At 32.1% G+C, this 26,153-nt stretch overlaps 1 protein-coding gene across 1 annotated transcript in view; it reads left to right on the forward strand.

Moving 5' to 3' along the window:
* LOC117112391 (E3 ubiquitin-protein ligase SH3RF1-like) overlaps window positions 1-26,153 on the forward strand; it is a 114,595-nt gene that overhangs the window by 82,824 nt on the left and 5,618 nt on the right. The window contains exons 2-10 of the mRNA XM_033255463.1: window positions 9,368-9,429; window positions 11,383-11,596; window positions 16,818-16,913; window positions 17,438-17,580; window positions 20,273-20,522; window positions 21,613-21,758; window positions 22,553-22,720; window positions 23,107-24,547; window positions 25,412-25,662. Coding sequence (XP_033111354.1) covers window positions 9,368-9,429; window positions 11,383-11,596; window positions 16,818-16,913; window positions 17,438-17,580; window positions 20,273-20,522; window positions 21,613-21,758; window positions 22,553-22,720; window positions 23,107-24,547; window positions 25,412-25,662 — 2,771 coding nt within the window. The remainder of the gene's footprint in view (window positions 1-9,367; window positions 9,430-11,382; window positions 11,597-16,817; window positions 16,914-17,437; window positions 17,581-20,272; window positions 20,523-21,612; window positions 21,759-22,552; window positions 22,721-23,106; window positions 24,548-25,411; window positions 25,663-26,153) is intronic.

Raw genomic sequence — 26,153 nt, forward strand, 5'->3', positions numbered from 1 at the left:
TGATTCCTTAAATGAATGAGAACGATTGATTATAAAAACTGCTGTAGGTACTCTTTCAATGTGAGTTTATATTGAAAGCATAAAACATGAAAACATCATTACAGATAAAGTTGTCTGGAAAAAGCATTCATTAAGCCTTTCTCTCCTAATGGTTCTCCATTAGTTCGGAGAAGCTAATTATTGGTGCGACTTTATCACTTCATGCCTTTGGTTTTGCAGATTATTTGTCAATTTAGACGCTGAGCTGGGACCGGCTCATGCTCTCAGGTAGAAATTTTGACCTCTATATTACCATCATTTGTTACTTATCTGATGGATGTAAATTCATAGGCAAAAATAATTACTGTACGTACATTAAAACTGGTGTCTATATAAAAAATGTGGATGCTAAAATACTTTTTTCAAAATGTGAATAGAATGAAATACATAATATTTCAAAATAATAGTGTATAAATAATGGAAACTATTTTTTTTTTTTTTAATTTTAATAAATAACACAGAATATTTTCCTCAGTTTTAGCCTCAGTTTTTTTTATAAAATGTGTTCTTTTAAAAAAATTTAAAAAAAATGTACTTCCAATAAATAAATTATTTAGTTTAATTAGCTAATTTACAGACATTGCTAGAAATACTGCGTCGATTACTATTGATTAATTACTATTCAGTTATTGTAAGATCAAATATTTCTTAGCTCAACACTGATGATAGCATCTTTAATGTCAATCAATCAATCAACCTGTAGTCAGTCTGGCAGTCAGTCAGTCTTGCCAGCCAATCAATCAATCAATCAATCAATTATACAATCAATCATTTTATAATCTATTGTACTCCAATGAACTTCAAAGTTTTCTCTCCATATAACTTTCAACATAATAAGTTTCTCCTCTTGTATTTATTTTGATTACATTTTTTTCATTTGTAACCCACGCCTTGCATTATCCTTCTATTCAGTAATTCTGATTTTAAATGTAATAAAATAACAGTGATAATTATTACTAGCTTTGGTATTTGTGATAAATCTATTTATTAAATACAAAAATCTTAATTAAATAAACAACAAATTAGTTTCCTTTCTAGGATGGTGGTTTATAAAATAAATAAATTTGAGACTTAACAAACTCTGGGTCAATCAGTCAGGATTTCATAAAAAATTAATATAGGCCTAACTCAAGCGTCCATTGCGAAACAACTTACCCGTTTCAGTGGACAAATACTAACCCCAGGTCCATGGTATAAATATCAAATTTATTAATATACACCTTTTATTGACTAACAAATACCACACCATTCTTAAACAACTTATTATTACCATAATTTTTAGAATGACTCTTACAGGCAAGATGACTTGAAGACTGAATTTTTTTTTTTTTTTTTTTTTTTTTACAGATTCTTTACAGAATAACTCAAATTGCCAAAATAAAAAAATGCAAGATATTACAAAATATGTACTACCTGAATCTTTGTGGACACTTAATGCCAGGTAGCAGGTCGGGTATGATGGGCACACCAGGTGTGTTCCCTTTATCGACTAAGCGTGTTCTTAATTATGAGATTAGCGCTAAACATCTTCTAGGCCGATTGTTTCCTTCCTGCTGTGCAGTGCAGGGGAATGGCCTCCCTTTGTCGTCCAGGTTTTTTTACCATCATTTAATAGATTTCTTTAATTTTCGTCCCTGAGTAGATTTTCTAATAATAGGTATTTCACATTTATTTTTGATACTTTTTTATCGGATTACTTTTATCGATGCCTGGCTGTAGGCCAAGGTCTAAACCTGTGATTCAACAGATGTAGCCTAGAATAAACCACCGAGGATATTTCGACCAGCTTTCCCTAACTAAACTGATTAGACTTCTGAGAGAATTAAACAATGTAAACATTTTCTTGGAATATCCTGTGTTTAAGCGAGAATTACTGTAAAGCTAAATGCTAACATAACCAAAAGTATAGAATTGAAAGAGGTCCACCATCCTTATATTACATACACACAATGAAAAGCAAAGCGAAGCACTACCACAAGATAGGGGGCGCCCTATTACAATTCGATGAGAGGCCAAACCTTGAAACTGCATTCTATAGACGTCCCTAGTTCATGATAGTACTTTTTGAGATAAGAGGCTGTTTCAAGGAAACCTCGACAGTCAGAGCAAGAACTCCATTATTACACCGTAATATAGCTGAGTGCTACATATTTAATGTATTTTGTCTTATTTTACTTTTTATCATGCTATTACTAAATATTATTATTGACTAATTATCATATTTATTGCTGTTGATTGAGTTTTGTTGATTTATTTAATTTGATTTTCAATCGCCAATGCTTGACCTAATATTTTATAATGTAATTTCACTTACTTAATTTATAAAATGAATAACTTAGAAAAACTGTAGTATTTAAGATGTACAGTTTGAATAGATATCTTTACACCAACAAATAAAAAAGAAGCATAGTATACTAGTTTTATTTAAATGAAATTATTTAAAATTAACTATGAAAACTAATTAAATAATAACAAAATAATTAAATGAATATTAATTTATCTAATTGAAATTGTGGATTGTAAAATTACTTGTTTAGGCGAAGTTACAAAAAAAAGTAGTTTCTCATCCTAAAATATTTTTTAAAAAAAGAATGAGGGCAAATCCAAGATGGTCAGTTGGAAACAACTACTACTTTCTCACTTTTACCAAGAAGATACATTGAAAGCAAAATAAAAGAGAAGCACTAGATATGATTAATACCATACCTATGTATCCCCAGGAATTTTACTGATGTGAGGTATCCAGAGTTTTGTGCATTTCGTAAAATAATGGAAGTAAAAAAAAAAAAAAATTGGTGAGGCAGAGAAAATGTATGCATGAGAAACTCTATAGTAATTTTGTTTTGTTTATCCTTATGCAAAATGCACTTATATCGTGTAAACTAGAAGTTGTAATTACTTGTCGTCAACAGAAGCTAAATACTTAGTATTTATTTGCTGTAATTTACGAGCATATAAAGACGAGCCAGTAGTGACAAGATCCATCAAACACTAGGCCTAGGATCACTCCGGGCTGTCCACCTTTAGGGCCCCCTGTCCATGTGGGAGCATCTCTCCTCAGGCTTAAACTGTCTCCTAATTGACAAGCTAGGCCACACGTTGTCGGAGAGCAGTTCGAGTAATGGATTGATCTACAGCCTGGGGTTTATTCCTGCAATAGATATAACTTAATGCATTTAAAGTGGCCGTCTTTATCACGTATTATAATTCGTATTATAACACATTCTAATCAAATTGTCAACATGCATCTACAACCAATCATAGAATAGATATCTCCTGATATTTATATTTGTACATGCATTCTAGCACATAGATAAGCAAATGAGGCTATGTATTGTGTCTCGGCCAATCACTTGATCAATAATATAGCATTTTTGCATTTTTTGTTGAAGATGCATGAAGGTAGACTTAAGATTGTTCATAACTGATAATAATTTTACTTTTAAAAAGCAGTTTTATTTAAGGATTTTTATTTTATTAAAATAGACATATAAATTTAATCTGTCAAAGCTTGATTATAAAAATATTTAAAAACGAGCGAATTCTTTGAAAGCGATTGCAGTGTAGACAGAAAGCTGTTAAGAAATTTAATGATGAGGAAATAAAAGACGTAAATTGTGATGTTGAAAATTGCCGAGGAGGAGATCGTGATGTGAAAGATAAAGAAGAGTAACGTATTAAGCTTTGAAATTTAAGAGGTTTCTGTTCATTTAATTATTCCAATCAATTTAGGACTTAATTGAAGAACGGAGAAAAGGACACTACAAATAATAATCATGTAATGGAAGTCGTGGCAACAATATTAAGATGAACTTTTTAAAAAAAAAGTTTTTTTCAATCATGAAAGAAGTTTTTTTTTTTTATCTGGTTATTAGTAGATCGTAATGGAACTTTATAATGCCTTATAATACCAAAATTCTGTTCATCATTGTCATCATCATCATCATTGTCATCAGCATTATATTCATCATCACCATCATTATCCATTCAGCTTGCTCCTGAATTAGTAAAATTCTTAAAAGCGTTTCTATATTTATTTTTAAGAAGCGTTTAAACATACGGCTGTTTAAAGAACAATGTACGAGAAATCAGCCTTCAAAGTTTATGATTTCGGGCATTTTCTCATGCAGAAACTATCATGAAATCCTTAAAAATTGTTGTTGTCACATTGAAAATGGGGAAAATAACAGGATAGCATGATGTATAAATATATAAAGTGTATTGTAGTGCAATAAAATAATTTTTTTTAAATTTGACATTCCAGCATATTTTGGCTATTTTCTCTAAAACATGATTTGCGACGAGTGGCTGGTTTGGCTTGTCTTTGCCACATATAATACGTCATGTATTGGGGACAAGAACGCTATCTTAGATGTTGGAATAAATTCATCTAGTTTGTAGTAAATAATACATGTGTTATTAAGTCATAATATGTATATTAATTGATTAAAAAAAAAAAAAAAAACATGTTTTTACGTGAAGCTCAGTCACAACCCTCCCTACTAAATTGAAATTAAGTTTGTTCAATCAATCAAAAGAACATTTATTTTTCAAACAATTTCATAATAAAAACTAATAAGTCACTATTAAAATGCAATTTTTTAAAATAATAAAAATCCATTTTTTCAACAATACATTTGTAAGTTCGAACTTAATATTTTGATTACCATTCTATATTAATCTCAATTTAACACAAATTTATACTTTGTAGAGGTGGGTTAAATATATTGTTTTAAATTTTTCAGTTTAATAATTACAAATAATATATTTATAATTTTATATAGTATAGTAAAGTATATATTTGTAAAGGTTATTGAACAATTCTCAGTAGGCGTTTTCAAAACCAATTCTAGAATTGAATTTCATTACATAATTATGTGCTGTAATACCAAACACGTTCTGTAGTTTTACGTGAACAAGCGAGTTAATGAAAAATGACACCAGCTGCAAATCATTTATACAAAAACACCCCATTGCAAAAAAATCCATAAAAGTAATTATAAACCGATAATGAAATATTCAAAAACTTGAAGTTTCTGTTAAGGCTATGTATCTTCTCTTGAATTATTAAACTTGTTTTTGGTAAATTGCTTTATTCAAAATAGTTTCATTTTCTGACCTAATAAATTGTTAAGTGAAGTGAACATGTGAAATTATTGAAAACTGAAACTAGCTTTAAATCATATTCATAACTGCATAAAAAGTAATTATAAAATGATTATGAATCAAAAACTTAAAATTCCTGTGATGTTTTTTAATTGCTATATTAAACTTTGTTGGGAAATTGGTAAAATACTCATATTCAAAACCATTACTACTGTGACCCAAAAAATTCTTGCGTGAATAAGGAAAAAATTAATGAAAAATTACACTAGCTATAAATCATACACATAACTCACACCACGTACTAAAAAATACATAAAAGTAATTATAAAATAATAATGAACCAAAATTTTAAATTCCTCTGATGTTTCTTAACTTGCAATATTAAAGTTGTTTTGAAAATATCTTTTACTATATTATAATAATAATAAAATCAGCCTTCAAAGTTTATGATTTCGGGCATTTTCTCATGCAGAAACTATCATGAAATCCTTAAAAATTGTTGTTGTCACATTGAAAATGGGGAAAATAACAGGATAGCATGATGTATAAATATATAAAGTGTATTGTAGTGCAATAAAATAAATTTTTTTAAATTTGACATTCCAGCATATTTTGGCTATTTTCTCTGAAACACGATTTGCGACGAGTGACTGGTTTGGCTGGTCTTTGCCACATATAATACGTCATGTATTGGGGACAAGAACTCTATCTTAGATGTTGGAATAATATGTATATTAATTGATTTAAAAAAAAAACTCAAACATGTTTTTACGTGAAGCTCAGTCACAACCCTCCCTACTGAATCGTTTATGCTGTAACGCACCAGAAACAGAACCATGATTTTATGATGATCATCATTTTTGTGATTTTTCATAAAAAATTTAATGTAGGTGTCTAGGCCCAGACTTGCTGAGACATAGTAGTGAACCAGTGGGATGGGGAGGGGATTTTCATTCAATATTAGAAGTATAGCATTGAGTAATTGAAATTAAGTTTGTTCAATCAATCAAAAGAACATTTATTTTTCAAACAATTTCATAATAGAAAAAAAATACATTTAATTAAACAAGTTTGAGGGGTGAACTAAGTCACTATTAAATTGCAATTTTTAAAAATAATAAAAATCCATTTTTTCAACAATACGTTTGTAAGTTCGAACTTAATATTTCGATTACCGTACTATATTAATCTCAATTCAACACAAATGTATACTTTGTAGAGGTTGGTTAAATATATTGTTTTAAATTTTTCAGTTTATTAATTACAAATAATATATTTATAATTTTATCAAAGTATATATTTGTAAAGGTTTTTTGAACAATTCTCAGTAGGCGTTTTCAAAACCAATTCTAGAATTGAATTTCATTACATAATTATGTGCTGTAATACCAAACACGTTCTGTAGTTTTACGTGAACAAGCGAGTTAATGAAAAATGACACCAGCTGCAAATCATTTATACAAAAACACCCCATTGCAAAAAAATCCATAAAAGTAATTATAAACCGATAATGAAATATTCAAAAACTTGAAGTTTCTGTTAAGGCTATGTATCTTCTCTTGAATTATTAAACTTGTTTTTGGTAAATTGCTTTATTCAAAATAGTTTCATTTTCTGACCTAATAAATTGTTAAGTGAAGTGAACATGTGAAATTATTGAAAACTGAAACTAGCTTTAAATCATATTCATAACTGCATAAAAAGTAATTATAAAATGATTATGAATCAAAAACTTAAAATTCCTGTGATGTTTTTTAATTGCTATATTAAACTTTGTTGGGAAATTGGTAAAATACTCATATTCAAAACTATTACTACTGTGACCCAAAAAATTCTTGCGTGAATAAGGAAAAAATTAATGAAAAATTACACTAGCTATAAATCATACACATAACTCACACCACGTACTAAAAAATACATAAAAGTAATTATAAAATAATAATGAACCAAAATTTTAAATTCCTCTGATGTTTCTTAACTTGCAATATTAAAGTTGTTTTGAAAATATCTTTTACTATATTATAATAATAATAATAATAATAATAATAATAAGCTTTATTTTAACAAAGGAAAAAATTGTTTCAACTAGATTTGTTATTCTACAAGTCTGTGTAGGAGAAGCAACAAATTAACAAATTATTTAATTGAACAACTTAAAGAAAACCAAAAATACAATTAATACAAATATTCGATATGGAAATGTTGACATTTTGTAACCTAGACTCCACCACTGGTACCTCTCAACCTGGACATTTTGAGGCCTGAAATGCCTCGGTTACGAAATGTCCAGATTTTGAAGCACCTGCCATATAGCGTCATAAAAACATCCAGGTTCCAAAATGCCTGTCACCCATCTACATGATAAAATTTTAAAAATTACCAAAAGTTACTAACAGAAATTAAAAACTAAACTAAAAATCAAACGCTAATAAACAGAATTACAATATCACTATGGATGTCCAAAAATTGTGTTTACATGGTGGCAATAAACATTTTTTTTTTAAAAATTGACATTAACAACATTTTTTAGGTCTGTACTGAACTGTATTCAATGATCCAATAAATTCTAATGTGAAATAAAACTAGTTTTTGTTAGTAATTTCTTGATCCAAACAGCTAGGCCTGTAGCTTTGAGTGGAGAAACATTCTGCTGGCAACTTAGCTTTCAGGAATCCCTTTAATCATGGGAATCCCAATAATCATGTTTGAATCAAGTTTTTAATCACACATACAAGCAATTAAAAGATGACTAAATTTTTAAAAACTTGAAATTAATTGATATATATTAATTTGAAATGTTCATCTTGTTTAGCAGATTCCTAGGATTCAAAATCGTTACATTCCATGACCCAATAAATCCCAACCTAGTTACGTCTGTCTGTAAATGAGTTCCACCGATTATTATCAGATATGTCATAAATATGTGTGTGGTGAGTACTAAATAAATGCAAGAGATAATAAATGTGTATTTATAGCCACAGTTAATTGGTTGCCCACTGTCATTTTAAAACAGGCTTTATCTCAATTATCAAATATAATTTTAGTATGCGTCAGTATCTATTAGTTTTATGTACTGTATATATACCGTAGGTTACCTGTCTATGATTTACTTAACAAATAAGATTTTAATAGTTTATATTATCCATTTCAAAGAAACACCCATCAATACAAACAAAACAGTAGATGGTATAAATAAACTATCCTATTATACTAACCCATAAAATAACAGAGAACAACCCAAAAGTAATCCTGGATGTTCTGAGTTTATACAACAACTTTCTCCCCATATCTAGATTGCCCAACACTGTACTATTTTTCAAATTATGAATGGTTGTTAATTATCACTACATTATGATGAATTGTCAATTTTGTAATTAGATTTTGGTACTTGATACTCATGTTGACTAAGATAATTAAGAAGATGATCAGATGGGATATATTGATGATAAGAGAGAGGAAGATGATGTGAAAAAGAAAAAAGGAGTGTAAACATTACAAATAAATTTTTAAAATTTACAGGAACAAGTGTCAACATATTTGCATAAAACATGAAGCCTGTATGAATATACTATGATTTTTTTTTCTGTGATTTTTCATATCATGCGAAAAAAAAAAATTGTTTTTGATTTAATGTTTAACTCTTCACAATTTTTAAATGAAGTTGGTCATTTTGTTGCATTGGGAGATATGGTATTATGGTTACAGTACTCACCTTCTATTTCCAGGGTTCTGGGTTCAAATCTAGAAGTATTCATTGTCATATAGTACCACACTTCTAAGCCTCATAATACACACGTATAGCCTCAGCATTGGGTTTATTTGTAATTTTCATCGTACATCGAAAGATTTACCACTCATAGAATGGTATGTGATATTCAAGGTATCATTACGAGTGTGAAAAACTCACTTTCCACTAGATTATTACCCTCTGATTGGAAGGTAAGCATCTTTAGCCCAATGCAACAGCTCTGTTCTACTTTTCTAAATTATATACACTGCTAATTGGGAATCGGATTCCATACTAACCACTAAGTACAGGCTCGGTGACCTAGTGGTTAAGATACCAGGCTTGTTATCTGGAGGTTGTGGGTTCAATTCCCACCTGAATCACTTGTAAGAAATTCATTTGAGAGCGTACTGAGTATCCAGTATTATAACATTTTGTAATAAGAATTACTGCGGAAAAGCAAATTATTAATTAATTAATGTTTTATCATTTCAGAATTCCACAACACCTCAGCCCTGTGCCGAAGCCTTATTCAAATACGATGCCCAGGAACCCTGGTAAGGAAGTTCACTAAACCTTTGAAATATACTAGACAGGTGTAAAATGATGTCATATACCCTATCAATCACCAGGCTGTATTATATTTCTCGTCTGAGGAGAACACTTACGTTGCCTACATGGATAGACCGACTTATTGTATAGTACATCATTATCTAATGTTCCTTGGAGATTAAACCTCATGAAAGACTGTAACAGAGATTCAAGATCATCCGCATACACAAATTATATCTAGTTTATTCCAGAGAAGTTTCCCAAGGGCATCTGATATCATAATGGGAATGTGATCTAAGGCACTAGCTCATATGTAGGTCTTATAGCATGTATTGTTATATTTTTTGGGAATTATATAAGACAATTTTGTAATCTCATGATAAATATAGTAACATTTAGGCTATAGTAAAGTTCAACCAAGAGGTTGACTAGTCTTGTAATATTTTACTTAGTAATACTTGGTCAACAAATTAAACACATCATTTAAATTCAAAGCAAGGCTTGGAGGAAAACATTTTTGGATATGTTGTAGAACTGATTTTTCTTAGACACAACAAGCATAATTGAAGAAAAACTTGGGAACGGTTAGTGTCTTAGAGAAATCAGTCAACTACAACATATCAAAAATTACTTACCATTAATAATTAATTAATTATAAATTACCATTTTCAGGCAATTTAGAAATTTGCAAAATTTCATACCTCGGCTCTAACTTTGAGGTAGTTATAGGCCCTTCGTACGTAAAGTTGCCATTTACCCCACCCCACCCCCACCCCTTCCCAATTTCAAATTCCTGGATCCACAACCATTTAATTTAGGCTATTAACATTTATCTAAAAGGATAAATTGAAGTATGTCTACCTTCATAACTAGACTACTTCTTATTGTGTCTACACAGATTCTAGTACAATTATTGTACTCTGCCAAGTCAGTCAATCAGATGGCATAAAGAAAATGGTGGTATAAGTAGATGCAACTAGACTTATAATATTTCACTTGGGCTAGAGTATTATTGTTTGCCCAAATGTTAAAGTACATTTTTGGTTGAACTAAGTCCTTCAATAAATATTTACTTGAGCTAGTGAGGTTTTGCTGCTTTAGGGAATTTCGTAAGACATTTTTTTAGTCTCTTGATGTATAAGTATAACATTGGCTAATGTTTAACCAATATTTTACTTGTGCTTGTAATGTTTGACTATTATCCTTTGATAAATATTTTACTTGAGCTGGTTAGTAATTTTTTTTCTCCTTGAGATCATACCTTTAAAGGTTGTTAATCGCAAGTAATATTTTACTTGGGATCATAACCTTTTCAAGCTGCTACTAGCCCAAAGCTAGGAACTTTAAAAAGCTTTCCTCTTTCGCTTTCTTCTTTAAAGATGATGGGAACGAATTACTCAATGACCTTTTGTCCCTGCTCGCTGCTTTTAAATCACACCTCCATTTAAACACTTGTCAATAACCAGCAAAAACTGTTCATATGTTTATACCTGTTGTAAACATTGTCACCTATGATTGGTAATTAACTTTGATTTTCATGAGAAGGTAAACCCAGATGAATAAAAATATACGTGGTTGGGTGGTAGAATAAATGGGAAATGTGTATATGTTTACATTGGGAAGTTTACATTTCTGATTTATTAAATGTGCTATATGTGGTGGATTGAGGTTAATAGACTCTCGGTTAAAGCTAGACATCTTGAAAATATTGAATTTAATAAATATGAATAGCTCTTCACCAAGAACTTTGTCATGGCAGAATCAAACAAATTGTATGCTGTAGTTAGTGGCAAATCCAGGAATTTGAAATAAATTGGGCCCAGGGAGAAACTTATTAACAGATGGAGGGTCTATACCACCTCATATATGGGCATACAACAATGTTTTTGTCAAAGGAAATTTGGTAATCTAGACAGATCTTAAGATGATGAATTAACACACATTGTTTTTTCTTACAGTGATTTGTCATTTAACAAAGGTGACATGGTGATCCTACGCAAGCGAATCGATGAAAACTGGTACTTGGGGGAACTGAATGGCAAAGTCGGTTTCTTCCCAGCAGCCTATGTCAAAGTTGTAAATCCACTGCCAAAAGCGCCACCACAGTGCAAGGCCCTCTATAGTTTTGATGTCAAAGAGAAAGATGACAAAGACTGTCTGTCGTTTGTCAAGGTTTGTTACTGTTTTTGGCACAGCCTTGATATATTTTTCTTTTATTTTGTATTTATTCATATTTGCAGGCATGCAGATCCACACAACATACATTCATAAACATCAAAATGAGTAGTATACAAAATATAATTTATTTTACTTTATATTGAAATTTAATTTTTATTTTGTATTTGGCTCAAGTTTAAACAAATTATCATTTTACATAGGTTGTAGTCTTAATTTAAAACAAATTAAATATATACGTACTGCTACGTCTCGTTCCACTATCAATCATCAATAGATCTTCTATTCAAGCCCGAATAGTGTGGCTAACAACATCTAGCTCCCAGCTTAATGTTGTCTGAAGATCCTGGAACAAATCATAGCAGTACGTATACATTTAATCAGTTTTAAATTAAGAATTCTACAATCAATACATATAGTAAAAATGTAATGAAATTTTTCGAAAATCCTTTCTTTAATACTTATTACCATGTGATTGTCTAGTCTCATCCAAGCATATTTCATGATACACATCGCCATTAAAGTTATACGATACTTAAGTAGTATATTGATTCAGTCATTCATGTTTCTAGGAACACTGATTAATATTTTAAATAAAATACTGCATAATATAATTTATATATACTGTAGTCATAAAATTGATCACTAATATCATGTATAATTAATTAGTTGTTATTAAACTATATGACATACATATTTTAGATACATAGTTTTCTTACTGTGGATATATGATTGATTCCTTTGGACCTATATAATGAATGAGTTGAATACAAAGATACATTAAATGCAACATGTTTTAAATACATGCTTACCAGTAGAACTATAAATTACAATGATGAGTGCTCGTAACGTTATAATATGAAAATAATGCCTTGATACTTTATTATGCAGTTGTATAGCTATACTGGTATTACCTTACACATACATTTTGCATGAATATTACCGTACTCAAGATGATAATAATAATTATAAATACCAGTAATGTAGAGCACAGATTCACTTAAAAAGTGCACAAGGTGCAAAAAAAAAAAGTTAGGTTGGCTGTACTAGGGTTGGGCTTATAGCTGAGGTCGAATGGCACGGTACGTGCTTACTATACTCGCCAATTCTCACACGTTATGTGTGATTCTCGTACAGTACGATCGATCCGTATGTCACAAACTTCAAGTCAATGATTCGGTACGTCTTTAGGCCAATGAGGAATAAAAAAAAAATCTCTTAATGGCAATAAGTAACTACAATAATGTGTAATCGAATCGCTACTGGTAGAATTACAGATTGCTAAGTGAACCAAATATTAAAGCCATTAAGGAATATAATGAAGCATGATTGCTAATACATGGCTTTATACTTACTTAGGTATTCTTCACCATGCTGTTCAAACCCTTTGAAATCCATGCCTTACTTAAGCTAGTAATTCTAACCCTCGCCTTACCTTGGGCGTTCAACCATTTCATATCCAGATAACAAGCAAACCCTAGATTACATGCGTTGAATTCTCTAGGATGATAATGGTGCTTCGTCTTTCCAAAGTCCATGGTTTTATCTGCTGGATACGAATCATTAAAATAGTAGTGTTTTAGTTTTAGAATTTTTCATTTACATTTAAAGGTAACTGTTAGTGATTAGTGATGGCTGCTATAATTTGGATAGATTTGCTATGTATAGTAGACAAAATTATTTTCTATAAAATAATAATGTAAAGTAATACTGGTAATAATATAAATGATATATTGATAATTAATTTATGGTTGCAATTAAACTGATTTATTGGATATCTTTTTGCCATGCAAATCTTTAAAAAGTAGTATTACCGGTAGTAATAATGTTAACAGCAAATAGGGAGATTTCGCAGCCTTACGAAAACGATAATGAATATATGAATGACGGTATGCTGTTTAATCTGAATATGATCCTTCATGCAAAAGGCATGAATCTTCTTCCTTGTGACAGATAATCTGCTGTAGGGGAAAGGACTGTCTAAAAATTTAATGACGTAAGCATACCGTATTCATGAGCGTGCAAAAACTCCCATTTGCAATGAACAACAACACCAACATCACCAAAAATGATAGTATCTGCTAAATCAGAGTGGTAACTTTTATATACTTTCAAGATTAAAAATAATTATAAATAAAATATTTACAGTAAAGTTCTAAAAGAATTTTAATAATGACAATGTTGTTAATAGCAATGGACATTTACTTAATATTGTTTTCTTCGAAGTACCATCAAGGTTTACAGCAAGCTGTTTAACTCCATTACACAGTAAAAATTATAATAGTAAAAAGAATGCATCTCGAAAACAAGGATGGAAAGAGAGACCAGAAACTTGCCCTTTAAATGTGTCTTTAATTCACATATATAATAGTCATCAATGTCATGCTATAATTGATTTTATTATCATTTAAAGTGTAAATATTGACCAAGGATTATTCATTTTTTTGATAATGTCATCATTCACAGTGATATAATAGTCCGTCATTGCTCTATAATTGATTTTATTATCATTTAAAGTGTCAATATTAACTGATGATTATTCATCTTTGATGATGTCATCATCAATAATGTCATCATTCACAGTGACATAATAGTCCATCATTGTGCTATAATTGATTCTATTATCATTTAAGGTGTCATTATTGACTGATCATTATTCATCTTTGCTGATGTCATCATCAATAATGTCATCGTTATTCAACTCTGTCACTAAAACCTTCTGACCTGTCTCTTAGTTTAATAATTCAAAATGTATTAACCGTAAATCGAGTTTGTAGCTGAGACTTATTTTTATTGGATTATCAACTGATTAATAATTTGTTGCACGGTAGTTCGTTCATTTCTCTTGAGTAATCATACGTTGCTGCATTACTAAATTGGACTGTCATTAAGAATGAAGTTAGTTTGAACAGACTTATTAATATGCATGTATTTCGCAGAAGCCAACATATTATAGTCTTTGATAACAACATTTCAAATATTAACAAACATATACACCACCTTTAAATGTATAAATCTGGTTTGCTGAAACTTATTTTATTGAATTATCAACTGATTAATAATTTGTTGCACAGTAGTTAATTCTTTTCTCCTGAGTGATTATATGCATTTATTAAATTAGACTTTCGTTAAAATTGAAGATTATTTGAACAGACTTATTGATTTCCCAGAAGCCAAATTTTACAGTCCTGGATAAAAACATTTCAAATAACAAACATATACAACACCTACACTAATTTTCTCCTGTCAATTGCAAGTGAAAGGATCGACGGGCATATAATGTCTTTTAAGCTGAACCTAGCAATTTTCTTAATGATTTCAGCCAGAATTGTATTTAGCCCACTCGATAATTTTCTGGGAATTTCAAAGTAAGCACCACTTACCCTTCTTTTCCCCCGGGCTTATACTTAGCAAATTATAGCATATACAAATTAGAATTCTACCCGGGTACAAAAGGATAGATTGGGGTGCATACCAGACTACCTGGCTGATATTGCTTTAGCTGTACAATGCAATACAACTTTAGAATATGCTTTCCTACCCAGATTAATGTTGAGTCTGGCAGACAAAAATTCAATATATATCAAAAAACAATAATCATTAAAGAGAAAAAAAATCTGTATTAATAATATATCCCAAAGAGAAATTGAATTTTGGAGTATTGTTGTCATACTAATGTTAAATATTTTATATGAAGAACAAATTTAGCCTTCCATTTTTTTTAGAAACTAATATCATATCATATTCACTTTCCATAGAGCATGCAAGGCCTTTAATAGCCATGCTCAGAGAGGGAAAATATTATTTGATGTATTGTACAAATGGTTCTTATAAGACACAAAAAGTGTACAGTATTTGACGAAAAATTTGGGAACTCCACCTTTCCACCAGTTTTTAAATATTCAAAAATCTGGATCTCACCACTTTCATGTCATAGAAAAACCATTCATACAACATATCAGAACAATTTTTTCCTCCAGAGCTGTGGTGGCATTTGCAACAAAATTTTACTATTGTTCTCCGGTTTCTTCATCTCGAGGGCAGAAATTTCGATAATGTTTATCTAGGACATGAACATGTTCTAGGTCGCCTTATTAAAGTGTTACCATAACAACTCGCAAACCCCAAAGCATTTCCTGTTCTTATTTCACTCCAGGGAAAGTCATAAACAAACATTTTCATCTTTTAAATTACGTTTTTGATTTTTATTTTATTTTTATTTTTTTATGTATGCCTTCAGTGGATGAGAGTAATATATTTTAAACTTTAACGCAAAGAATATTAGTTTAAATGAAATACCATAAATTTGCAGTCTGCATTTCACAGACAATTCAGTTTGGAGTTTGTGAATTGTATTTTGAAGGTGAAGATTTGATTGGAGAATTTTAATAGATAAAAAGGCAAAAGTTGTTTAAATGAGTTTCAAAAACACCAGAGAGATATATTATATACTTTACTCTATCAAGAATGAATTTAAATTACAAATTATCTGGCAAAGTACCTTAATAATCATTATATATTTTATTAAGGAAATACTTTTTTTCTTGAGATTTAAAAGCATAGTTAACAGTATATATATTTAAATCCCATAAGTGTTTTTGTTTGAAAGTAGACAGATATATTGAAAGTCGTTCGACTTTTAGAACACTTATTTATCTTACAATACTTTAGTATTTCTGCCACACCTAGTTTTCATACTGTATGTATTGCATTTTTATGTGTCTATCTATCGGTATTATAGTATGGTATATTTATCTTCTAAATATGATTTTTCCATCTGTTCATTCATCTGCTCTTTGTGTATCTATCTTTCGATGTTGATATACCAAACTATTTTTTAAAATTCATCTCTCTACCTGTAAAATTAAGACTCAAATCAAATAGAAATATGACGATATTGCTTGATAATGTTAAATGTCATTTATATTCAAATACAGTGCTACGTATTAACACAGAGGTAGGTCTACAGATCAAAGATTCGTTAACCATCTAAAATGTCAGCGAATACAGTCGCTGAAATGAATGCATTTTATCTATCACTAACAAGTATGTCAGTGAATGGCGATGCATGGAGAATAGTATCACATTCAACTAATGATTGGCAAAATACAATGTATTACACCTGCCAAGATTTGGTCGATACTTTAAAAGCTTTTAAATTTTCAGTAATTTTTTTTTTTTTCAGTTCGCTAATCAATGTGTTGATTATGTTTTACAGGATGAAATTCTAAACGTGATACGTCGAGTCGATGACAATTGGGTTGAGGGAAAAAAGGGGGACAAGATTGGCATCTTTCCAATCTCATTTGTAGAGGTAAATAATAATAGTAATAATAATAATAATATAATAATAATAATTATAAATGATATTGGCCTGACTGCCTCAAATTACAAATGAAAGCAAATAACAGTGGTGTTATCTATTTCTTTAATCAAGGTATTTATGATTTATCAATTAAAGTTATTTTTTATTTTTTATTTGTATAATGATTGATGTATGTTTACATATTTTTTATGTTTAAAATTAATATCAACATTTTATAAATTAGACATGCTAAAAAAGATTGAAAGTTATATAAATATATTATTAGTATGTCAGAATTTTTATAAGCATTTTATTGGCACATGTTTTTGGACAAAAAGTATGTATCATATTTCTTTAATTTTGTATTCAATATTTTTTTCTTTGAATCCAGCGAACTTGAACTCTGTACTATGCTGTTAATTATTAACGCTGACATTAACCTGGGAATTTCCAAGAAATATGGGAAAAAACATTTAATTTCAGTCAGTGAACCCCTTTCCATAACTTGTTCCTTGCTGTTGTTGTGTTCCTAGATGAATTCTACAGCCAAGAGTTTAATTGGTCAAACGTGGACAAGAAAATCAACACCAGATTCTGGCAGTGGGAATGTAGCCAGTAACGGTAATGGCAGTGTACAAAATGGAGGAGCAACAGCTAGTCAAGAGGTTACCCGAAGGTAATGTTATATTATGCTACTTGTACCCTGTAGTTATTATTCTGTGTTGTGGTTTTCCTCCCCCTTCCCCCACTTTTTTTTTTAAAGAAATCAAAATTCATGTTAACATTTTATTTTTTTTTATTATTTTTTTATTTATTTCACATTATTAAACAGCAAATAGAGAATGGATCAATATTTCATAAACAAATCTCAGGGTCATGCAGCTTATTTAACACATCATAAAACAATAGCCAATTCGTTGTTTGAACTGCACATGCCCATATCAAGTTAAAATTACATAAACAGACATACACACAACATATGTTTATGTTGATTAACCTGGGATATGGGCATGCGCAGTTCAAACTACGAAATGGATTAATCTGGTGTCATAGGATTTGAACCCATGACCCTCGGATTGGAATGGTTAAAGTATCTTAACCATCAAGCTACAGTTATATTATTATTGTTAATTGTTGTTTTCATATACTGTACAATAGAATCTCCTCACTTTGACATACCACTATTAAGGGGACATCCCTATTAAGGGGACATCCCTATTAAGGGGACACTATGGCCATAAAATGAGGGAAAAATATCTTTTGACTCTAAGGCCAACCCATATTCAGGAGACAACCCTATTAAGTGGACACTTTTTTGGTTCCCAAAGTGTCCCCTTTAAAGGGGTTCTACTGTATTTAATAGAATGTCTACATCAATTTCAATAATATTAATCTTATCAGTCATTTACATTCATATAAATAGAAGGAATTTGAATGATTTCTTGGTCCTAAATGGCAAAAGCAAAGTTCTTAAAATTCTATGAATTTAATATCAAATGTCTTCTTTTTGTCCTTTATTCTTGATCAATTTAGTATAAAGGTCAGCATTCCCAAAGTTCACAGTAACACGATTTGTTAAGTTTATGTTAACACCCACTGATTAGATATATTGTTAATGCATCTCACTCAAACAAGTTTATGTGGAACATCCATTATCGAAATGTGTTATATTCTCACATAATGATACATTCCCTCTGAGTAAGATGCATTAGAGGGAAAAATTTAGTAAAAACAAATTAACACGAAACAAAATGGTAAAATAGGTAAATAAAAAAGAACTTTAAAAAAATTAATTAAAATACTTTGAAAATTGTCTCACATCTGTTAAAAATATGGATATATCAAAAATATGGATATATCAAGTTCATGCCTACAACTTCAAAACTGAGACATTATTTATTAACCTCCGCATTTTTTAGTTTTTTTATGACTGTTGTCACTGTATGCACCGAACCAAGGAAGGGGTTTTATTAGCCCCTTGTTCAATTTTATCATTACTATCTGGCTTCCAGCTTGAACACAGAAATGATTTACTATTCAGCGCACTGTCTTACAGAAGTGAACCTTGAAATTTGTTATTCTCTTGTGCATCTTCAAATCTATACTCGGTTCAATTTGGGAAGCTGAATGTAGGAGGTTGTGTCATGTCACATGTTCAATTCTTTATACTGGGAAGTTCACTTAAAATCTAAGATTCTGCACTAGAATCATTCAAAAAAGAAAATAATATTGAATATAGAATAGTATAGAAATCTTTCTTTTCCTTTTTCTGGATATCCAATCAGGGGCGGTGCTAGCGAGTGGTCAGGAGGGTGAAGTACTTATGTTGTGATAATCAGCAATAAGATCATGAATTTTATGGAATGCAGTCAAGAACAGTACCTTTTAAATGTCACCTCTACTGTTCCTCCTATATGTATATGTAGGCCTATAAATTTGGAGGGACAAGTTAATGTACCCATTCTTGATAAAACAAACCTCAAACTATAAATGTCAAAAGTCAACTAAATTAAGAAGTTATTTGCGTAAATTTTAAAAGCAGACAATTCTAGGTAAAAAAACAACTCAATCAAATGCAATTCAAAATTTGTTTTTGTGAAATAGGACTGTTTTCGAAATAGGGCAACTGTTAAAGAAGTACTGAATAGTTTAATGAGGTACTTAAGAGCTATCTAGATTGCTTGCTCGAAGTTGTTTATTCACAAGTAGTGCTTAAAAACTAGTGGCCAAACATTATAATCACATCATTAAGCTTTGTTCCTGTCACCCAAAAAGTACCGCGTCATGTTGATGCCATTTCTTGGGATGTGTACCTTACGTTTTTATTGCCATACATCACATGAAAAATATATGTCAATGGAGTGATGACGTATTAGGTATCATCTATTTCTGTGTGTACTTGCGTTTATTATCTTTGGGTTTATTGACGTTTGAATGTGTATGTATGTCTATCGGTATGTTTTGTGTGGTGAGATTGTATATGTTATGGTGTTTGTGTGGTTGGTCATTTTATGTTTGTATACTGTGTAGTGGTTTATTTGTTTTAATTGACATTTGTATGTAGGTTTATGGGAAACAAATCTGTATGTCTGAGGTTTTTATGCATTCTTTTGTTTTTGAGGGAGATTAATTAATTTAATATGTGTCTGGGGGTTTTATTGGCAATTATATTTTTTAGACTTGACATTGTAGTGCACATTAAGTCTGTACATTATTCTGTTGTTCTTATGTTGCAAAGGTAAACTTCAAATGTATAATGATTCACACAATTTCTCTACAGTACTTTCTAGTGGATATGGAGAACATAGCACAAAGAAAAAAAGCAATTAATTATACAAATTGTTTACAATTTCTTTTTCTTCCCACAGGAGAGAAAAAACCCAGAAGCGTCATTCATTTGGCGCCATTTTAAGTTCGCAAAATAAATCGCACCGGGACAACCATCATCGACATTCGATGGAGATTGGATCGCCGGTGCTTCTAAGTTCAAGTAATCCCGCCGCTGCAACTCTGATTGACCCTTGGGCCCTTGCGCAGTCATCTGGCGCTCAAGCCGCAAGCCTACCGACGGCAGCAGCAAGTTCTAGAAAACCCCAGGCATTACCGGCAAACTCGGCTGTAAGTGGAATAGTGTTATACTTGATTAAGAATAGAGGTCTTGAAATACGTAAATTCTACGGGAAATAGGCGTCTGGCGAAAGAAATGCTAGATGTAAGTACAGGGGAAGTGGGTGTCTGGCATGGTGAATACTGAAAACATAGTCTAGTAAAGCTATAGCCTAGGAAGGTAAGTACTTTACAGGTGAAACAGGGTCCTGAGAAGGTAAATACTCGGTAAATAGGGGTCTAACAAGATGAATATTGGGGTGGGAGGAGTGTTAAATGTCTAGCTAAGTAAATATTGGTGAAGTAGGAGTCTGACGTGGTAAGTACTGTGCTGAGGAAGTACAAGTAAGGTTTTTGGCAAAAACGGGGAAAATAGTAGTCTAGCACGGTAAAGTACAAGTGGAAATAAGAGTCTGGCTATTAGTCAATACGGCATTTAAAAGGAAAAATAAGGATCCAGCTAGCAAGTTGAGAAATGCATTTTATAAGATGATGTTATATATATTTTTGTTATTATTTTCAATAATATAACTATCATTATTTTCTACTATTATAATTATTATTATTATTATTATTATTATTATTATTATTATTATTATTATTGGTATTTTTGTTTTTAGTTTTTTCAATTTACTTGATCTTGAGAATGGTTCCATGATGGACCCGAAACGTTGATCTTTCTTGTCATTAAATTTTGTTTTGAAATGCATTTTATAAGATGATGTTATATATATTTTTGTTATTATTTTCAATAATATAACTATCATTATTTTCTACTATTATAATTATTATTATTATTATTATTATTATTATTATTATTATTATTTATATCATTATTATCTTATCTGATATTTTTCTTTAGAACCACTGCATTTTCTTCAAACAAATATTTTATATCGTCACTAAATGTAACTGCTCTTATCTGTTCCTTTAAGATTGATGTACGTTGTCATCATTTGTAATTCCATACGGAAATTACAGAACCTTTTATTATTAAAAAAAATAAAAATCTTTAAAAGTGGCATACATTTCGCATTTTGATCGATGATTTGCAATCAACTGTGTTCATTTATTTATAGCATGCTCTGTTTCTATCATATAGATTCCAGTTTCTATGGTAACCATGATGCACACACCAAATTCTCCGACGTTAATGACAGCTGGGACGGCAACAGCTGCTGCTGCCCTCAATGGTAACTGGCAATTGACTGATCAACATGCACCCGTGGCGAAGCCTCAAGTTGAGGTGTAAGTAGACCACACATAGAAGTTTTTGAAAACTATTCTAGAAGTGTGGTACTTTATATCAAGCTTAACTGACCAATCAAAACATGTTAGTCAATTACATAGCACTTGTTGCCCAACCCTGCTTCTGTATGCTTGGCTATCATTTTTTTTTTTTTACCTCGGCAAAATTATGGAAGGGGTGGGCTTAGCAGATGGTTCATTAGCAAATAAAAATGTTTGATTAACTTGTTTTTAAACGAACTAAATTTTCAAGACAACTCATTGAATTATATAGTAAGCAATTCATTTTTTAAAATGTATTAAATTAACATATTCATACTGTTGGATTTATATTTAGACAATTGATTATGACAGAACATATGGAAAAAAAATATACAACATATTTGTTTTACACCACCTCTGCTATGAATTATGTGTAAATCATTTTATTTAATTTATGTGTTATTTGTCCAGTGGCATCACCAGCATCTGAAATCTGGGTGAGGGGGGAGGGGGTGCAAGTAATTGGCAAGGTAAAATTTTAAGGTGGAAATATGCTAGGGTGTGCATTGCTCAAAATGTCTTGAAAGTGGTCCAGGGTGAAGCCCCCACAAGAGTCTACTAATATTTAGAAAATTCATATTGTAGTTTTTCTTCTACTTTTGGTGGGGGAGGGTGGGGTGAGGATAGGGACCAAGAAAATTAACTGGGGAGAAAATTCCTCTTGCTCCTCCCCACCCTCACTAATACCGCCACTGTCTTTCTCAATGTCTTAAAAGTTTTTTTATAATACTGTCTTCTCTCTTTACTTATAGGTACACTGCTGTATTTTCCTACAAACCACAAAACCCTGATGAACTTGAGCTCCGTAAGGGAGAATTTTATATGGTGAATGAAAAGTGTCGAGATGGTTGGTACAAAGGTTTATCCATAAAAACTGGCCAGATGGGTGTCTTTCCAGGAAACTATGTTCAAATGTATAGGTAAGCTAAAAAGCTTGAGTGGTTAATGCAGGAGAGAATTCAATGACACCCAACTGGCCCAGGCTCCCTAAGTTTTTGAAATTATAAAATACGAAAAAGTTTAATTTTAAGTGTGAGAGTCTTAACCAATGTCGGATGAGGTGGTCTGAACATCACCTCCAGAAGAAAGGGATGTGCTTTCCTGGATAACAATGCCTGTGGCGTTTATTAGAGGGAGGTGTTTATTCTAAACGAGACTCTGAAAGCGTTTATTCAAGGAGGGCGTGTATTTTAGGGGCCTTTATTGAAAGTGGGGCGTTTATTGAATTAAATACCGTAATAAAATATAAATTGATGCTGTCAGTGAATTTCATGCCTCTAAATTAAACTTCTAATTTTTTTTTCAGGTATGATAAACCTCGAAGATCGTCTTCAAGTACAGCATCTGAGATTAGTTCAAATTTGCCAAATCCAATACCAGTAACTATGGCAACTGTTACGACCTCCAGTACCACATCAGGGGTGACCTCAATTGCGCAATCACAGCTTGTCAGCTGTGTAAATAATCAATCAGGTGCTAATTTGCATATACGAAATACAGGTGTAAGCTCCACAGCTTGCCAAACAATACCCATCTCACAGCCAAGTAAGACCAGCATTCAAGGAACATCAGGTGTTACTTCTGGTAGTCCAAACACATATCCAGTACTAGAAACAAGAATACAATCTCTTCCTTCCCACGACGCATCAAAAATGGCAGATATGCATTGTAACGCTGGTCAAAAGCAAATATCACATACTGAGCGTGCTCCACATAAACAATCCACACCTATGAATATTCCAACACAGGTGGCCAAGCAAACTGTAAACAATTCACCGCGAAATTCGCCACCTGGATATCACGGAGCAAGAGTAGCTGTCAGTAGTACAAGTACTAACCGGGTGGTTGCCGGTACCCAGACTATGGCTACTCAAACAAGCACTCAAAAAATTCCTGTACGGACACAACAACCAGTCAGACCAAAGCACCCATCTGTCGCCTTTAGACATGGTTCCGCAAGTCCACCAAATGTACCAATGCACCCAAGTCAAAATAGCCGCTCGACCCAAGGACCATATCAACAGCAAGCGTTACCTAGTAGTGTACCAGTTAGCCCTAGCCATTGTCACGGTAATGGAAATGCAAACGCATCAACACAATCAGTGGGAACAAATGGAAAGATGCGTGCACACAATAAAGTTGTACGTGTGAATTCGCAAACACAAACTTCAACAACTAAAGTACCAAACAGTTGCGTAAACCGTGTGCAAACTGTGCATAGAACAGTATCCACGCCAGAGCCAGTTAAGGAACCGCGAAGCAGTTCTCCCGGGGGAAGCCCAATGCGTCGCCGATCAACATCAGCCGGGGCTGACGATCGACAGATGTTGATTCTAGAAGGAGCATCTAGTAATCTTCCAAAATCGGTAGCAACTCAATTTGACGGACCTCATACACCGCACAGTACAAAAGAGCCGCAGCATTCCACTGCAGTAAATGATTATATTGTGAATTTGTCACTGCAGAAAAACCGTAGGCACAGCGAAGGGGAACAGGATAAAAGACTTGCCGTGCACAAGCCCAGTCACACACCCCCACCAGCTTCATCCCCACCTGGGTCACCACCTCCAGCTTATTCAGCAATACCAATGCACGGAACATTTGTCCCGAAACCTGTCTATCAAACAGGACCCGATGGTCTTCTGGCCGTGATGGATCCGCCAATAACGCCTCCAAATAGGACGGTACCAGATTATGATGTATTCTTCCCAAGCACGACGGCAGGTGGTTCACCAAAGAATGAAAAGGTGCAGTGTCTTATTTTATGTTTAATGAAAAGTATAGCCCATTTGTACGGTCTCCTGATGAAGTCCACTGTGTGGACGAAAGCTTGAGAATAAATTATATATTGTTAGTCTCAAAAGTGCTGCTGTTATTTACTTTATACTATTGTATGTTTTCGCTCTTTCTGTTGAGAAAAGTTCAATAAGTGAAAATACTTTTCATGATTATTTTAAATTAAACATTCTACTTTTTAGTATACAGTACAATTATTTAATAGTTATAAGATTTAGATTTCAAGTAGAAACAAGAAAATATTTTAATAATAATAATATAGAAATTTATATAGCGCCATTTGCCAAATGGTACGAGGCACTTAGATATGGTGGACGAGTAACACAAAACAAAGACTCCCTTCGCCCCTGAGGGTCCCTTCATGTTTGTGGTCTCTGCATAGACCAAACCATTAATTTTTTTTTTTTTTTTTCTTCACATCCAACAGCAAGTACACTTGTCACTTACAGGATGAAATGATGCTTTATAAACTAAGTCTCTTTATGAGGCTTAGGGAGTGGAGTTGTTTTTAGTCGTGAGAAAAAGTCCTTCTGTCACAGAAATTGAACCCAGGACCTTGGGATCAGAAGGCAAGCACCTTAACCACTGAGCTATTCAACTCTACTCCATTGTCTGTTAGTCCAGCAGACAAAAGAATTTTTGTAGTAAAATTAATGTGCATATTTAGCAATACTGTACATATAAGCTTTTTGTCATGTTAAATTATCTTACATAAAGTATGTAATCTCAAGACCTGTACAGTATTTAAAATATAATTCACCTGCAAAGACTGTTCATCACATTTGAACAATATATTACGTTGTCTTGACTTTCAGAAGGAACGTAAAGAGAAGGAACGCTCAACTAGTTTTATGCGCAAGCTTCGCAAAAGATCAAAATCACCGCCAGATGACCATTCTCACGCCAGATCGTCATCTCTACCAATTGATGAGCAAGCACCTCATGTTGGTGAACGTAAATCTAAATCAGCAGACAGTACTGGCCGCACAGAATCTGAAAACGCCGCATCAAATAGTGCAGACAGACGCGAGAAACCTTCTAAAACCCCACAGCTAGCTAGAGCTATGTAAGTCTGTTTTTTGCTATTTGTCGGGGAATTTTTTGAATTTTTTTTTATGCTGTTGAGCCACCACCATACGATCGTAATAGTATGCAACACCTTGCACATACATTATCACTGCTTGCACTAAACATTTTTAATCCCTAAAATTTGACAGCTTAGTAAGGCATGCTTAAACTTTTGGTGCTCAAGATTTGATTTTTCCCCGACGACCTTGCTGGAAATTACCAGACAGAGGTCCAAGTGGGGGGTCCAGAGGTCCCCACCAGGGTCCCCTCCCTCCGCCCGCTAGCGCCGTCCCTGTGCATATGGTCAGCAGGCATGATGTACACAGATGACAGCCAATAACCAATAACAAGATGGAGAGCCCAGGATTTTTAGATTTAACTCAAGCATTATAATGATGCGACCTCTGGGAATACTACTTACTGCATTTATTGCTCGCAATACACTAATAATGAAAGTTAATGAATGAAATAAAATGTTTTCTTGAAGTG

This window comes from Anneissia japonica, unplaced genomic scaffold, assembly GCF_011630105.1.
Source record: "Anneissia japonica isolate Jap-2015-1 unplaced genomic scaffold, ASM1163010v1 scaffold3735_len701357_cov177, whole genome shotgun sequence".
NCBI classification, from domain to species: Eukaryota; Metazoa; Echinodermata; class Crinoidea; order Comatulida; family Comatulidae; genus Anneissia; species Anneissia japonica.